Raw genomic sequence first — 17,866 nt, 5'->3', positions numbered from 1 at the left:
ATATATATATATAATTTAATTACATTTTTAAATTATATATACACACACACACACACACACATACATATATATATAAAGTGCTGCGTTAACACATGCAATTAATTTTTTCAGTTTAACATGCTAAAAATATTTAACACAATTAACGCAGGGGCAGAGCTAGGGTTGGCCACCCTACTGTCTCTTTTTTTATTGACAAGAATTGCATTTATTTAGACGCAGAACGTCTTTACGACCACATCAAACGGGAGACTTTTCAGACGTGCACTCAAGCTTCACCTCAGCGGCAGGCGCTAGTTAAACGAGTGCAGACTTTGTTCAATTGCGTGCACAAATGCGCCGGCGCGCGCTGTATATCATTTCAAATTAAAGCACAAAAGAAGCTATGAGCATGCAGCTACCAAAAAGGTGATTAAAGCTGCCTTTATTAAATGCTTCCATATTGAAGATCTCTTGTCACTGTTCTGTTGGGTTAAAATCAAACTTATGACATTACATTTCCATATATTCTTTTTCATAACCTTTAGAGTTCACAGCGTGCCAATAACACACCCACCTTTCTAGCTTTTGAAAAGAGATCATACAATTTAAATCAGGGCCTGAGTTTTCCATTTGTTTTGAGTCAACAGGTAAAAGGCAGCCAGAGCCTCTACAGTTAACATTTATCTGTAAAATGACAATAATGACGATACAAATCAGTCCGCTGTGGCACTCAGAAAACAGCATCTGAGGCCAAGGGAATGAGCGCCACTTGTTCAGTAGTACAAGAGGGAAATTGTCCCCCTCTGCTGCACACACAATATTGCAGGTGCTTAAATTATTCATCCTGTACGAACGCTGGGGTCTCACTCAGAGCCAAAACTCCAGCCTCTTAATCTCTACTTTATATTCCATTTTATATTTTACAGCTTTGTTTACTCCAAAAGGGAGATAAAGAGTGTTTTTTCCCAAAGGCATAGAGATCTAGCTTTGTTCCTATTGAGAACAAAGAAAACAGTTGTGTGTAATTTTCATATATCACCATGCAACATTTTCTGTCAGCTGCCTTCATCTTCCTGGCAAACAGGCATAAGAATTGCACACATTTGGTTCTTGAGTAATTGTAACCCAAATAATGCCAACTGAATGATTTACCCAGGTCTTGCACCACTACTCATTTTCAATAGTCAACTAGTCGTACAGAAAAGTAATGGAAGAGCTGTTGTTGATCATTGTTTAACTTATGTAAATGATTCACCATATGCCATTTAGCTTTCTTTGCTTTTTTTGGCAAATTGTGCTGATAGATGGAAAGGGTGTGAGCGGAGACGGAGAATGTCCGAGCAAGCACTTATATCTCCATCGCCAGATTCATGCTGCTTGTGTTGAAAATAAAATGTCACGCAGAGCAAAAAAGTCATGTACCAATTGCTTCTAGTTTCTGCCAACTTTTGGGCAACACTTGACTTGTTTCAAGGCAGATATACATACATTCTCAGTTTACAGTACTTATGACATGTTTTATGAATACAAAAAAAAAAGTTCTTAAATGCCAAATATGAAAATATTGTGACCAACAGATGGCGGGCCGGCAACTTGGAACACTACCTGTTTAGTTGAATGAGTTCATACCTTATTTTGCCCTTCCATTGGTACATCTGTTTGATGTCAATAATCAATGATGGTGTTCATTAGCTTGCAAACAAATATGTTTAGATTACAGTTATGCAAATAATGGAACTTCTGAAATCTGTAACAAATAGTTCCATTAATGCTACACAATAGTATTTAAGAAAACATAAAAATGATGCTCCCACTGAAGTCACTGACACTAAATGTTTTTAAAGTATTTTTTTAAATCTTCGCTTTGTTAAAGGCATGCATAGTCATCCATTTACTCCAGTAGTTTTCATGTATATTAGTGACGTATTTACCAAGAATAGCCTAGTTTGGGTGCGCCCTTCTGTTTCTACTGGGGTCTTGAGGCTCAAGCGGTCTTGACCTGCCCTGGGACCCTCTCCCTGGGGCCATGGTGATGGGACTGCTCCAGGGACCGCCACTAGTCCCTCCCTCTGCAAAGAGACTCACTGTACTCAGTAACTTTCACTTAGTCAAGTGAAAGTTATTTTAAAGGACGCCAACTAAGATTAGGAAGAACATATGGTGGGCTTATATTAATTGATTCTGTTAAATGATTTAACAAAGGAAGAATACGCTAGTTGTTTTTCCAGATCTTCAGATGCTACTGTGATACATATGATTTGTTAATGGAAAGTTTTTGCTATCGTAGTAATGAAAGTCCATCAATCACATTGCAGAGCAATTAACAGCACATCTAAAACAGACAATGCTCAGCTAAACACAAAGACGAAGAGCTGTACATTGGGGAAGCACAGAGACAAAAACAAGATTAAAGCCATATAATACAAAGTTGGAAAAGACACAAAAGGATTTGACAACCAGGAACGCCCAAAGACTGTGAATAAAAATGAGAAGAAGATGCATTCACAGGCACAGAAAAGAAGATGGCGGGGGGGACATAAAGCAAAGGTGACACAAAAGAGAATTATGGGAGTATAGTTCTAAAAAAACAAGAGCAAGGAAGTCCAAACCCAGCATCTGAATATGTGTACTTCCATAATAAAGTATATATAGAATTTCAAAAGCAGCATGTCCGAGTGTGCAGTGTTCATGAAACACTGTTTAAATCAATGGACATTTTACTATCCTATGAGGCCATGGAAGAGGAGAAATAGTCAAATAGTGCAAAACACTGATGCAACAAGTCACAGGTGTACTGTATACTTGGAAAAAAATATGTATATGGTAGTATCTAAGTGACCATTTATTATTATTAGCAAGTGAACATTTATTAGCAATGTTGAAAACAGTTGTGCTGCTTAATATTTTTGTGGAAACATCTTAAGGTAACAACTGAAGGTTTTTACAGTGTTTGTCCGGAGAGTTGGATGCAGTGCAACACAGACAATAACAGAAATTCCAAGATCCTCTTGAGTGCTGTACAGTACTTTAAGTTGTGATACTCACTTGCATAAAGACTCGCAGCAATCGGTTCCATGAGAAATGCAAAAATAAACCATATTACCAAAAACTATTCCTTTAAATATTAAAAATATCTAATATTTAAAAAAAAAATACATATGAAGAGTTCATTTGCAAAAACAGATAAAAACTCAGTTTTTATTAATTTTCATAAATCATGTTTTTTATTGTGCATTCCAAGTAATATCAATCAAACTGCAGTTGGGTTGTTTTGATTAAGTAATAATAACTAAAAAAAATACAGGTAACTTACAAAATTGAAGTTTATTGAAAATATGTTTTTTATATATATATATTAAACGTTTCGGTTAATCTTTGTAATCTCCTCAGCTCACAATGTAGACGCCTGACAAACTTTATGTTGTGATTACACGCAATACAGGGAGCTTTTCCCTCACCACTGTAATGTGCTGCTTTAGCAAGGTTCCGTGAAAAAGTTTCAGCTTTTATTTTCCTTTTACGCTCCGAAGAAGATATCACGGGTTCATTAAGCTTGTCGAAATTATCCATCCTCGATCACTTTGTCAGCTTTGACGAGACTCCTCTCATAGCATGTCTTTTCGAAGTGACTAGCAGCCTTATCACCTGACCTGAATACTGTGCGCTGATTCGCTAAAAAGGACTTATCAGGCTGTGTTCACAAACAACAAGGGTGCTTGTCGGTTTCTGCTGTAAAACGTGAACTTGCGATGCCTTGACAGTGGACAAAACGTGTTTAGGGTTCAGAACGTGCTATATGTGGAGAATAACACACGGCAGTCAGTTTATTATTTTTTTTAAATGTGCCATTTATCGTTTTTTACAAATGAACTCTTCATTTATAAACATTAAAAATAGAAAATTGATTTTCTAGGAATAACAATTCAACAACAATGAGAATATATTTACTCTGTAGTCTATGAAATATTGAGACTTGGAATTAATGGTAAATTAATGATGTTCCTGTGACCATGGGAGGCCTTTGTACTTGACTTTATATTTCTAGCATAAAAAAGGAGTGAAATGAGAGCACAACAGAGGATTCGATTGAGGGGAGTTGATCATTTGTAAGACATGGACACAGCCAGGAAAGCTGGATACCAGAGCAGCTTTTTTTATTATTATTATTATTTTTTTTTTTTTATATTATATATTTGTGTAGGTCCTGAATATGTGTGGAGAGCAGCTGTGATTATACAAACAGAATAAAACAGAGAGATGCTCTGAGAGGAAGTGCGATGCTGCTAGTCTGGTCCAATTGTAGGTCATGAAGCAAAGGCATGATTGGAAGAGTTGGAGGCATGCTGAGATGAAAATCATGTATTAATGTTTCTTTTCCCTGGCTTTCACCTTTCATTTATTTGCAACTTTTCTCATCCTTTCTATTGCTTGTTCTTTCATGCCCTGCCAGCCTCTCTTTTCCTCTTCTTCCAAGTGCTTGCCAAATCCTCTGTGAACCAGAGGTCTTGGTGAGATTGTGCTAGCTGATTCCTCATTATATTGAAAGCCTTTAAACTCTGAGCGACAGATGAAATTTGCCAGATATTTCCAGACAAAGCCAACATGTCTCAACTGTCTGGAGAACACCACAAACATTGGGGTCCAAAAGTCAGAGATCACTAATGAAATGCTTCTAATTTGCATTTTTTTTTTTTTTTTTTACATTTAATACAGTTTTATTTGTTAGAAATTGCAGGATAACAGTTTGAGTTAAAATGAAAAAGCTGATGATAATGACTTCCAGTATGATTTGAGAATAATCCGAAGAGCATCTTGAGTTTAAATGGAAGAACATTTGACTGTACAAATGATCACATGATCAATGACACATTTACTTATTTGATTGGTGACACACATTTTTTTATTATTTAATATATTATTTATAACCATAAAACTTTTGATTAATGACCCAATTTTGCATATTCATGAATTAATTAATTAATTAATTAATTAAAACCACAAAACTTTGTTTAATTCCAGGTTTGATTGAGATTTTAAATCCTTGATTTTCAATGTGGTCTCATACTTTTGGACCCCACTGTATATTCCACTATACTGATGTGGTGTAATCTTCTGTCAAAATTGAGTTATGCCTGGCTATCAGAAAACGCACACATTTTTATACCCAACATTTTATAATGAATATTATTAAAAAGCAGATTTACAGAACAAAGACGTCTAAAATGGAGATTAGTCAGTAGTTTTAGTCTTGTTATAGTTGTATAGCAGCTGTTTATAAATCCTCGCAGAGTGATTTACTATTTCCTAAAAGTCCATTTATTACTATCTCCTGTGTGCATCCCTCCCAGCTGTTTAAAAAACAGAGTAATTATGTGGTTGCCCCATCTACCTGCTCCCTTACTGGCACTTGTTGCTGTGGTAATTGTGTAAATTTTGCATGCATCTGCGGTGACTGGCCAAGGCTGGAGTTGGCACGGACATCGGCCCTACTGATTCCAGCTGTCAGCAGTGTATTAACAATGATGAATCACTCCCCCACTTCTCAATCCAATCATAGAGACTACAGCAGGCCTTAGATCTGGTCACCTCTGACTAAATGATTTTTGGACAGTGTGGGGCGGCACACCAGAGCACCCAGTCGACACTTTGTGTTAGATTACGCTATTAGCCTGCAGCCTGCCCTTGTAACTGTGGAACCTGTTACTCAAATGACAAAGCAAGACACACAACAACCAAAACATGTAGAGCTCTCTGTTTTTTTGCAGCTATTGGTATTTATACTGGCATGCAAATACAAGCACAGTAACTTCACATGTAGTCATAACTGAATTATGATTAAATTGTGCCTCTTAGAGACTGATCTATAACCAATGACAGAAAAACGTCATTCAATGTGTTAATTGAAATTAAATTGCAATAAAATAAAATATTAATATTATTTATATTATTTATACATTTACATTTTTTTATTTTTATTAATGTAAATATAAAAGGTTTTAATTTTAAATAAAAACCTGAAAAACAAATATAGTAATATTGCTTTGGCAACTAATTGAAATACAAATGTTAAAAGTTTTAATTACTACTAAAACGGAAATAAAAAATAAAAAATGACAAAAATGACAAAAAGCACATAACAAAATTTTTACAAGTTAAACTAAAGTTAAAATAAACTGGAAAAAAATTAAGAAATAATTCTAATATTAATAAATAAATACTATAATAGAATAGAAATAATACTAAATAACACTGATGCACACACATGCACAAACATATTTAACGTAAAACAACACTAGAAGAAAAACAATTAAGTGAAATTAGTTTTTCATGCTGTTATCAGTGAGAGTGTTTGATTCCCCTATGCTGTGCCTCAGAGGAGAGCAAAACAACAGCATGAATAAATGATGAAAGTGAACAGGGGCTGCCATAACACTAAAAACTTCAACAAACTGCAAATCTGCAAAAACTTTTTCACTGCCAGAGACTTTGGTAGCACAGCTGAATATGCTACCACAGCTATTACAGTTGCTAAAACACAGACATATGCAGTATCAGATATTTGTGGTGTACAACTTTTGAAAGTCTAAAATAAACATAGAAAGCATTTAATTGCAATATATATATGTAATATTACCTTTTGTTAACTGTCTGACAGCTGTCATTTTTTCTTTAAAATGTTTTAGTTGTTTATGTGTAAAATATAGAAATCTATAATATTAACTGAAAGAATAAGTAGTCACTACTAATGCCTAAAGCAAAATCTAAAAAAAAATATTTATTTTTTTTCTTTTTCGCTGATGCCATTTTAGATTTTGTCAGACAATGGAACTACTTTGCATTTCACTTGAGTTTTAAAATGTCCTATACTGTACTGCAACTGTATACCTGAGCATTAGCAACAGACAGATATTCCTCTGATCCATCTAAATGGAAGACCTTAGGCGACAGGAAAAAGAGAGAAACAAAAAAATCAATGGTTTCTTGTACTCACAGCTTCAAGTTTCTATTTTAACATGGCTCGCTATTGATTAGCTTTCATACCTGAAGTCTCTTTGAGCAGCAGATCGCTCCAGGAGGATAGAAGAGAGTTTAGCAGAACAAAACCCACAAAATAGAGAGAGGGGAGTTGGGAAATGATGGCCTGATGCTTTCTTGGCCTGCTTGATCTGCACTAACAGTTCCTGCTTAAGCACGGTCAGTGTACAGTTGCCAACATGAAAGGCTTTTGTATTGTGTGATGGACTTTCCCAGAACAGCACTGCGGTGTACTGAGCTTTTATAGTGGGGAATGGAGGCTGACTTCGAAGGGTGAATCGTTTAAGGAGAGCTTGCCACGTGCTGTGCTCCCACTCCCGCTGAAATGAAAGGAGTTCCGGTGCTTTGTGTCAAGAGAGGCATCAAACACCTGTGCAGTGGAGAGCAATGCTGGGTAGGCAGTGTGGGGAAACAGCAGAACTGTAAGTGGCATGTCATTGTCGACATTAAATTCTTGCTAATTAAAAACCAGGAGAATATTATGCTACACAATACTTCATTACTGGTATGGTACTATAATCTTACATAAATTACGTCCATGTTCTGCTGTCATGGTGAGTTTGCGGTGACCAGCGTACTCCGTGAAACAATGTGTTCTCTGTCAGGAACTGATTAACCGAGTGCTGCTCCGGCACTAGCTAGGTGCTGATGGCTTCACAGCATCATGTCAGTATAGGGATTTTGAGAAGTGTTGCACAGCAAGTCTGGAAGGTCATTCCACTCACACTGCCTAAAGTCACACCACAGGGAAAGGGAATGCTAGAACCTTCTGCTAACCACAAAAAACATCCAAATTGCAAAGAAAACAAGACCATGATTAGCCCAGAAACATACTAAATGTTGAATGTAAACATTAAGTACTAGTTTTACAAACTTATTTTGTTGCGTTCTGAAATGTGTTGCAGGTTTGTGCAGCATTCAGAGCTGAATGAAGAATCTTTTAGATTCCTGAATTTGAGCTGAGAAAAAAAAAAAACATGACTGTAATCTAAAACTAGATGATCTAGAAAAGTGTAGTTAGTAAAAACAAAAAGAAAACGTTTTAAAGATGTATTTTAAAGATGTCCTGTTCCTTTTCTCATGGCTACCCCATCATTTAAGCAATTTCAGCCCAGCCAACTCAAGCAGAATAGCAGGCTGGCTATTACACTTTGTGTCACATTCTCCCCCAGCCCCGTTTATTTCACAGGGCCACTAAACGCTAAATGACACTTGACTTTTATCAACAAACTCCCAATTTTACACCATGCATCTCCATGACAATAATGGCTTTTGTTTTCCAAACCCGCAACAAGATTGAATTAGCACTGCTGAGGCCAAGTTCAGATATTCTGCAACAGATCATGATAGAAACAGATACTGCTGAGATACAAAAATAAAGTGTTTCAAACTTTCAGCATAGGAGAGTAAAGGGTGCTCTGAGTGTTCAGGCGTTTAGTTTCTCTCGGTTCTCCTCCTGCATAAAGCCTAATGATGTGGAGGTAATACAAAGTCAACTCAGATCAGAGGACAAGAGAGTGCCAAATAAGTGTGAATAAACTAGCTGTGAAACGTGGTGCTTTCCTCACTTCTTTAAGCGTACTGCCTCCTACATTACTTCTCTCTTACTAATTCCCTCTATTTACAACCTTTCCTTGCAGTTTTGTATTATGCTAAGAAATCCCACCCAATTATGGTGTCCCTTTTACAAGCTTTTGTAAAATCACACCTAAAACCTGCTTCCGCTACTAAAAAGACCAGCATAAGTTGCGTTTGGATGCCAGTATTCTGGTGTCCCCGCCAGACTTCTTAAAGGGAGTTCACCCAAAAATGAAAATTCTGTCATCATTTACTCAGCCTTGTTGTTCCAAACCTGTATGATTTTATTTCTTCTGTAGAACATAAAAGAAGATATTTTGAAGAATGTTGTTAACCAAACCATTTCGGTTCCCATTAAAATCCATTTTATTTTTGTCCGTTCAATGGGAACCGGAACTGTTTGGTTACCACCATTTTTCAAAATATGTTCTTTGTGTTCCGCATACAGATTTGGAACAACATCAGAGTGAGTAAATGATTCTAGAATTTTCAATTTTGGGCGGACTATCCCTTGAAATAGTCTAACCAACGAAACTTGGAAAAAGAATAATGTAAAAACACCCGAAACTTCATTCAGTCAACTCTCCATCTAAACAGTTTACATTTCCCTGTCCTCACCTATTTGTTGATATTTCAGGCCATTTTGAAGCAAGACATCTGCATTTATGAGCAGAGGGAGATGCACATGCAAACCCAATCCATCTGCAGCAGCTCTACTATAGAAACTATAGGAACTTTGACCCCTGCATCACCCTGTCTTTGGATTTGTTTTATTGGCACTGAGGAATAAGAGGGCTCTTCAGGCAAATAAGGGGCAATAGTCATAAGAGAGAGGAAGCCCTGCAGCATTCAATAAGCCATTTAATCGAGTGGAGAGCAGACATCAATACAGGTAAAACCCAGCAGGATACTCAGCAGGAAAACAGACAGAGGGAGAGGTAGTTTTCATGAGGACTCAGTATGTTTCACACAGGCAACACACAACAACTCCCAACACCACAATAGAGCACAGCTGTGTTTTATAAAGGGAGACCATAACATACAAAAAAAATGTTTTGTGTCTGGATGTTTTAGCTTTTATTTTTAAAATATGCTGTCAATGATATCATGAACAATATATAATTTGACTTCTTTAAAGTGTCGGATTTCAAAAACAAATGGCTGGTCAAAAATGTAAAGTTGGTAAAAAGTGCAGACATGTTCCAGTTCTGAGGGGACAGATTTATAGCTGGAAATCTGATCATCTAAGGTGACATAAATTAATTATGCAACACTCAGCAGATCTAACAATCCAAACTCTCTCCTCCTAAACTACAGTATAAATGGAAAATGTATATTCAAAGGTCCTCTAAGTTCAATTACTGACCAGACAAATTAAAGATGCAGTTCTGTAAGGGCCTGAAATTATAAAAGGTTCATAAGCTTAACTATTTTGCTGAGACATTTAGACTCATTTATTGTTACCATATCATCACCACCACATTAAAACAAACACATGTAAATAATGTAACTAATTTAGCCCAAACAAATTAAGCATGTAAATTAAATTAAAACAAAAGTTAATCTTTAATCTTTTAGCTGTTGAGAAGGAAGTGCTATTAAAACTGTGACCTACTACTCCCAGACACCAAGACTGTAGTCTGCCTTGTCTCAGTGTCTGTGTCATAAATCCCGATGTAGGTGGGGAACTGATTCCCTGCTTGGCCTGTTTCTTAGCCATGGAACTCAGCCGTCAATCAATGTAAAAAGCTTTACAATGGGGAATAAGGAGCATCCTCAGATTTAGAGCACTCTGCCGTAACTTTCTGCTCTCACAGACACAAAGAGAGAGAGAGCATGAGGGGAAAGTAGCAAGGTACATGTTATTTTAATTACTGTGGTGTTTACCACCTTATTTTGGTTCCCTAAGGGAAGCTCTATCCAGGCTTTGTGGTTCTTCGCTTTCGTTATTTTGATTGACATTACTTACCAGTGACATTGAATTTAGAAGGTTTAAGTTTCCTCTCAAGTTTTTTTTTTTTTCCGGTTACTACAAATCTGTAACAGCTTGGAGTCCGTTGTTAACACACTTTCACACAGTAACCATCATCTATAAGTAAATGTTACCAAAATATAAATGTATTATATTCATAAACATTATTTATTAATAAAATATTTATTAGTACATATTTATTCATATAAAAAATTTAATTGATTTTTTTTTTTTCAAAATTCAGTGGCAATTCATGCATTTGAAAAAGCATTTCAAAAATATTTTAATGTAAGTTGTTCATTAAATTAAGCCTCCTCTTACTTTACCCTCTCTCCATCTAATGTTAAGGAAATCAGTTGCTACAGAAAATGAAAACTTTCAATCTGACTTCATCTGCCGCTGTTAAACCTTTGCTGTCACCATCTGTTGTACACACCTTTGACAAGGAATCTCTGCTTTTTTTATTATTATTATTATTATTGTAGGGCCCTCTCCTTGCTGAAGTAGGGAACAACATTGCCACCTAGAGGATGATCCAAGTCAGTATCCAGCAGCTCAGTCCAGATTCACACAACCCCCTGCTACCCTCACAAACATTTTGCCTCAGTAACCTGAGGCACATTTGAAAAGTAATTTTATTGCAGCCCCTCCCCCAAACAAAACACATTCAAATGCGACTGTCACATCAGCAACACGGCTGCATCTCCGACCGAGCTATTCCATTGCCCCTACAGTTGGCTGAAGTGTACAGCATTTATAATGGTTCACTGGGCACTAACCATGAACATTCAGAACTATATCTACCCATGCAAAATCCAGAGGATCAGAGACCGGAAGATAGCATGCATCCACAAGGGCATATAGAGGAAAAAGAGGGAGGAAAACAAGTAGGACATGAGAGAAAATACTATTCCCACTGGTTTAACTACACCAAATCAAAGTCTTTTTTCCATGTAGCAATTTGATCCGCTTGTTGTTAAAACAAATTAAGCAGATTAAAAAAGCACATCCTACCTGAATAGATGGGAGCCAGTCGAAATATATCAGAAAGCCGGCTGTTCACAGGTTCATATGGAGAATCCTCAAGTAAATCATTCCCTGTAATATGAACAAATGACATGTGACTAAATAATCAAATGCTATATCAATTATGAAATATTTTTCTTAAGTGCATCATTGATGTCATTATTTAATGTGTGCATTAAACTACAAAGCTGGAAACTGTCCTTTACGTTAGTCAGTATTTGGGTCATTGATTCATGGAACTGGTTTACATTTCCGGAGCCAGTTTCTGGTTGATTAGCTGTACTGGTCAGTTGAGCTGAGAAAGTTGCTGCCCCCCTCCAGCACACACATATAGCCTACACTAACATAAAGCATCAGATGACCTCACACTCCATAAACTTTAATGGACACACTTCAGAGAGGCATTTGAAGACTTTACAGTGGCCCTATCTGATAACAGAACTCAGAAAAGCAACTTCCTTGGCGTAGTATTATTGGTTGCTAAGTGTTAAAAATAAACAATGTCAGAAAAAAAAATTGTGTATGACTTTATACTGCAATTTGAAGTTAAATATTGTCACAGCTTCATATATTTACAGTGCACTATATGAGAAAGCAAGTCCGCGCACCCTGTAAATGCTGATAGATCCCCCAGTAGATGCGCAGGCAGTTCTTTTCTTTCTTCATGCCTCTTTTACAGCGGCAGTTATACAAAGGGCTCTGCTTTAAAGCGTCCAGTGCAAGCCGGCATTCATCCTTCGCCTCCACTCCAGTCACCATACTGAAGTTGCTCTCCCTCCCCGCCACGCACTGCCTCATAGTTCGATACTTTGTGCTGCATCCCGGCTCCTTCAAACACAGCTCGTTCGCCTTCACACAGTCCAGCCGGTTTGAGCTAGTAAAGTAAGACTCCTCGGCAGATAACAGCACATCTATAAAGGACGACAATATAAATAATCATATCACGGATAGGATCGCGTTTTATTGAAATGCTTCAACAAAAGGCTACTCAAGACTGTTACAAAAGATATCGATGATAATAATATAACAACAACAATAAACTTATTAATATATGAATATTTAATTCGTATAAATATTTATTATTTTATTTTTGTTCTGTTTTTTTTTATATTTAGTGTATGAAACATTTTTCGAGTTAATATTGTTCAAGATTATAAGGATTTAATAAACTCAAGGTGCTTTAGAGATTAAAATATTAGCACAAGAAGATTTAAGCAGACTTAGTGGAAAGTAAAACAGCGCTGATCCTCAAAAGCTAAAATATGCCCTAGTTATGAGACAATTGTAGGTCTAACCGTATATAATCTATTTATATATTGGACAGAATCAAAAAGACTACAATGTGGAAAACTCTTTTTTTTTTTTTGATGGTCTTATGATGATGACATCTGAGTTTCAATCTTAAATACAATACTGCGTGTCAGTGTTCCTTCCAATCGATTGCTACCTATATCATTTACCAATCAATCACTGAATATGTAAAACCGCATTCAAACTCACCCAGCAGCGGGAAAACGAGGTAAATCGCGGCGATGAACATTGCGCTTTTTATCCGTTGGTAAGTTCGTTCAAACACGCAATTTATTGTTTTGACGATGAAAAGGATAATCCTTCCTCATTCAGGTCCATTGAAACATCGTTGGTCACAATGTACATCCAGAGTAGGTATAAAAGAAAAAAAAAATGTTCCGTAACCTGGTCCAAAACTGTCACTAAGCGATATGGAATGGTTTCTTGGATTAAGACTCATAGACAATGTAAGAAACAGGCAGAAAATGGGTCGCAAGGCAGCAGAATTAAACTCCAGCTCTCAAGATCTGCTGGTGCGTCTGAGCGCGCGACAGCACTGTGGCATTCAGTTCAGTTGCGCTGTAACCAAACCAAAAACCACACGCGACTCCGTGCACGCTCAGCGCTTCTGCTTGAAGCACGGCAACAGGACAAAGACATTCCGTTTTGCCACTCCAAAACTTATCGTCTTTAATGCGTTCTGTTATTGTGTAAACTGTATAGGGGGTTATGCACGCTGCTTGTGTTTTTATTTCTCGTCAGTTGGTGAGTGTGACTCTGAAATCGCTTTTGTTTGCCTGACCTCTAGATGTTGGACAATCTGGTCTGAATGGTATTATATGAGCAGATTAGTCTGGTCTGGCACTGGTAGGCTACGCCACTAACCAAGTAAATGATTTACGCGTATCAAATTGTGTATCAAAGTCTATAAATACTTATTCAGTTTTCACTCTAAGATTAGACAAGCCTACTTCTAAGGGAACATGCAACATTGCTGACTTACTCAGAAAATACTGCGAAAGAAATACGTTAAAACGTTCAGTCAAAATATAGTTTTGTTTTATGCATGATGATCACATAGCCTATGTGACATCATGATTAAGACCGTCCCTGGGAAGTTTTCATTTAACAAACAAGCAATAAAGATTTTTATTTTCATCAAATAAAAATAAACACACAACATAAATAATGCCGTTTTATTTAAGAACGTTACTTGCTTGTTTTTCCATTAAACATTTAAAATTACAATTTTCTTTACGGAATGACAATATATGGCTTTCCTTCTCTAATAAAGTTTTGGGGCGATCTCGTTCACAGTAGTAGTTCATTGCTTATTGAAAGACTGGTGGAGGTCGCCATCTGTTGGTAGCCTACGTATCTGCATCTTACTAATGAAATGACTTGACCAGTGGTTCTCAGCCATTGCAACCCTGAGTCTTCCATTGTCGAAATCAATAGATGGTTCCAGGTTATGATTTTTATCCCCTTTTGTACCTCTCCAGAAAAGGTGCCTGTTTTTGTACCTTTTAATAAACACAAATCAGGGCTATTATAGCTAACTAAAAAAAATGTTATTACTTGAAATAAAATAAATGCTAAATGAAATAAAATTTATTTGTTAACTGTAAAAGTTAATGCTCCAAATGCAAAATCCGTCACTGTGAACATTGTAAAACGCTACTACTCTGCTCTAGCCTGTAGCTGAACATGAGTACCTAACTGTCTCTGAAGAGTGAAAAAGCACACCGAAGTTGCCAAAACAAACATTTTATATCCACTACTGAGGGGAAAACTGAAAGTTTGTTTACCAAGGTAACGTGTAAAATTCCTGATTTTTCTCCAAATTAAGAAATATGACATGTTGAGTCCTGTTCACAGTGACAGTGATTAAAGTCACCAAGCTGCTGTTTCCAGTTTCTGTTCCTACTAATACATATTTTAACAGATTTAGTATTTTAATTATTATTTAAATATAATTAGTTTAAAAAATAATAACACTTTTAGGACATCACTTCCCAGCTGAGAACCACTGGAATATCCTTGTGTTGAGGCTGGTGGATTACATTCTACTTATTCTGTCTTATTAATGCGTTTTACAGTTTAATGACTTTATAGTTAACTATGGTTAAAAATCAATCAATTTCTCTTTATCAATGAGATCAATGAGGACTTTTACATGAGAAAAAAATCGAAACTTTTTGACGTTTATCCTTATGTCCATAGTTAATTAAGGATCAATTACTCTGACCAAATCTATATTGACAACTGTTCAATCAAGAGTCATGCTTCTCGTCTGATTTAAATGCATTTCTCAATTAACCTCATTTCATTCTAATAACCGTAAGTGGAGTTTCTAACTGGGTTTCTACAGGTCATTGGTGAAAAGCAGGGTTCAAGATCATTTGAAATATTCTCCTCACCTCATAGCTCTCTCTCTCTCTCTCTCTCTCTCTCTCTCTAAATGGGAATTATCTGAATTGTAATAACTAAATCGATTTGTCCAAGGCCTGGCTCCAGCTCTAAGATTTAAGGTGGGCCGGACAGTTGGGGTGGTTTCTTGGATGGGCCAAAGCCTGGTTTGCAGATTTTGCACTGTATCATGCAATAAATAAAACTGTTCTGTTCTGATTTAAGAGTTTGATTGTTGAAGAAAAAGTCTGGAAAACACAAAACTCATTGTGCAAATGAATGTCAAAATGATATATAGTCACCGTCATACAAACAAGAACACTTTAATGTGCTGCATGACACCAAATCAAAACCATTCTTTCCAGCAGTGCCTGGGAAACTGGGGAAAGTAAAGAATGACGTGACAAATACTGCTGGACCAAATGGCACCAAATTAAAGTTATTGATTGCTGACTGTGCTTACAAATGCCAAACAATAGGGAGATTGGCAGTTTGAATTGAGCTTCAAAGTAGGCTGGTAATGAATGAAACCGTTAGTTTAGGAGGCCAAATGACTGAGCTATCCCATGGGCTTACACATTTCTCACAGGTGGTGTGTCTAGGTACACCTCTGCCAGTGGATCATCAGTTTGTAAGTGGGCAGGCTACTGCAAGGCTATTTGCCACTGAAGTCGATGCCATTGTCTGTATCCACTCTACTTGCTCTCAATGGGGTAATGCCAGTGCAACTTCTGAAGAATTTGATCTGAAGTAATAATGAGAACAGATTCCTCTTTTTGCCATCTTTACACTGCTAAGGAGGCACAGAAACTGCATCCGATGTGGTATATATACATATATATACAATGAAACAGTTCATTTAAACACATTGTTTAATGCTGCACACAGAAGTTACAAATACATAATGGGCAATTCCACCTACTGGGTACCATTTGCTTGTTGTAACTGTTCCAAAAAATAAAAAGTAAAATCTAGTAACACACATATTTAACTATTGAGAATCAGTACTGGTCAATCTCAGGTAACTTTATTTATTTTTTTTTACAGTTTTTAAGTCGAAGATGGATGCATTTTTCCTCAGTCCTGTTACCAAAAATCTTAAGTCTTTTAAAAAGCATGTGTATAAATATGTCAGCTAATTTCTTAGTTTTCCCCTCAAGCAGGTGTTTATTTTAAAGAAATTGTTAGTTTCATGGTCAAAATATTTATAATTATCATGAAATATCACTATATATCTATGCAATGTGTATTTAAAAAAAAAAAAAACACAAACCCATTTTTTTAAAGGCGACTCAATCCTCAAGTTTATCAATGCTTTTATAATGTAATTTATTAAACAATGGAATAAATGATGGACCAAACTTAATTTCTAAATTGTGGTTTAATTGTGTTTATTTATTTATTTTTTAGAAAAAACAATTTACTAAAAGAAACTGGGTAACAGGAATGAACACTGGGTAACAGGAATGTGTGTCCATACATGTGTATAATAGGTTTGGCTACACTTGTGAGGTGTTAATGTCCTCACTGATATACTGAAGAATGTTGAACATTGACTAGTAAGCTGGACCTCACTGGTAAAAAAAAAAAGAAGAAAAAAAAGCCAAATCATGTTTCTATTTAAATCTAGTGGTCTGCAGAGGTTTTTGTTAGGGTTATGTTTAGGGGTAGGGGATGGGTTATGAGATTATATTTAAATAACAAAAAATAATGATAATGGGAAAATATCATTAACCTGATAAAATAAAAAAAAATTAAAAATTTAAGTCTATGATATGTCCTCACTAATATCATGAAATACATTTGTGCCTGTTCTTTTATAAGTGTCTGTGTTTGTACCTATACTTAACTATATTTAGGGGACAAATTTGTACCCAGAAATTAGCTAAACCTGATAAAATCTCTCAAAACCTCCTCTTGGAGACATCCTTGTTTAAAAAAATATTAGTTGATATATTACTTTAATATTCACCTGGTTTTTAAGATTTTTTTTTTTACAGATGAGGATGTCCCCAAAAGGAGACTTTGGGAGATTTCATCAGGTTTAGCTAATTTCTATATGCACACATCCTGGGGACAGAAATGGCACCGATTCGATGGAATGGCCCTAATATTATGCTAGAAAAATTAAATTGTAAATAAAGAAAAACAATACATAGGCCTACACATAAATAGATAGATCCGGGGGCGTAGCCATCATTTCAAAAGTGGGGGGGACGGAATGTCTAGTGTTATACCTGTTTTTTCCCTTGTCTAATTGACAGGTTTTATTTTTAATCATACCTGTTACGTCCCAGTGGTTGTGCCTCCGTGTTTTTGCTTTCTCCTTCTCTCTGCTCTGTTGTATTCTATATTAAAAGTGGGGGGGACACGTCCCCCGCGTCCCCCGCGTAATCTACGCCCCTGGATAGATCCACCTATACTATTTCTGTGCTACCAAGAAATTCATCATAGATTAGACAAAGAATGTTTACTTGTCTGGCCCGTTTTTCGTATCTCGCTCAATACATCTGAGATTATTTGAAAGATGCCAGATCTTCTAATCGTGATAACTGATCTCTGGCTAATTTGGTTCTT

At 36.3% G+C, this 17,866-nt stretch overlaps 1 protein-coding gene and 1 pseudogene across 1 annotated transcript in view; one reads left to right on the top strand and one right to left on the bottom strand.

Moving 5' to 3' along the window:
* Nucleotides 1-13,449, bottom strand: part of LOC107754853 (GDNF family receptor alpha-1-like) — a 15,892-nt gene extending 2,443 nt beyond the window's left edge. Inside the window, exons 1-4 of the mRNA XM_016571459.1 lie at nucleotides 13,091-13,449; nucleotides 12,199-12,501; nucleotides 11,579-11,662; nucleotides 1,911-2,048 (exon numbers count right to left, since the gene is read on the bottom strand). Of these exons, the coding sequence (XP_016426945.1) occupies nucleotides 1,921-2,048; nucleotides 11,579-11,662; nucleotides 12,199-12,501; nucleotides 13,091-13,130 (555 nt within the window). The 5' untranslated portion in view covers nucleotides 13,131-13,449 and the 3' untranslated portion in view covers nucleotides 1,911-1,920. The remainder of the gene's footprint in view (nucleotides 1-1,910; nucleotides 2,049-11,578; nucleotides 11,663-12,198; nucleotides 12,502-13,090) is intronic.
* Nucleotides 13,312-17,866, top strand: part of LOC107754851 (coiled-coil domain-containing protein 172-like) — a 21,490-nt pseudogene continuing 16,935 nt past the window's right edge.

Source organism: Sinocyclocheilus rhinocerous, unplaced genomic scaffold (genome assembly GCF_001515625.1).
Source record: "Sinocyclocheilus rhinocerous isolate Xijiao unplaced genomic scaffold, SAMN03320098_v1.1 scaffold922, whole genome shotgun sequence".
Lineage (NCBI taxonomy): Eukaryota > Metazoa > Chordata > Actinopteri > Cypriniformes > Cyprinidae > Sinocyclocheilus > Sinocyclocheilus rhinocerous.
Note: the sequence above shows the minus strand (reverse complement) of the source record. Positions and strands in the feature narration are given on the sequence as shown.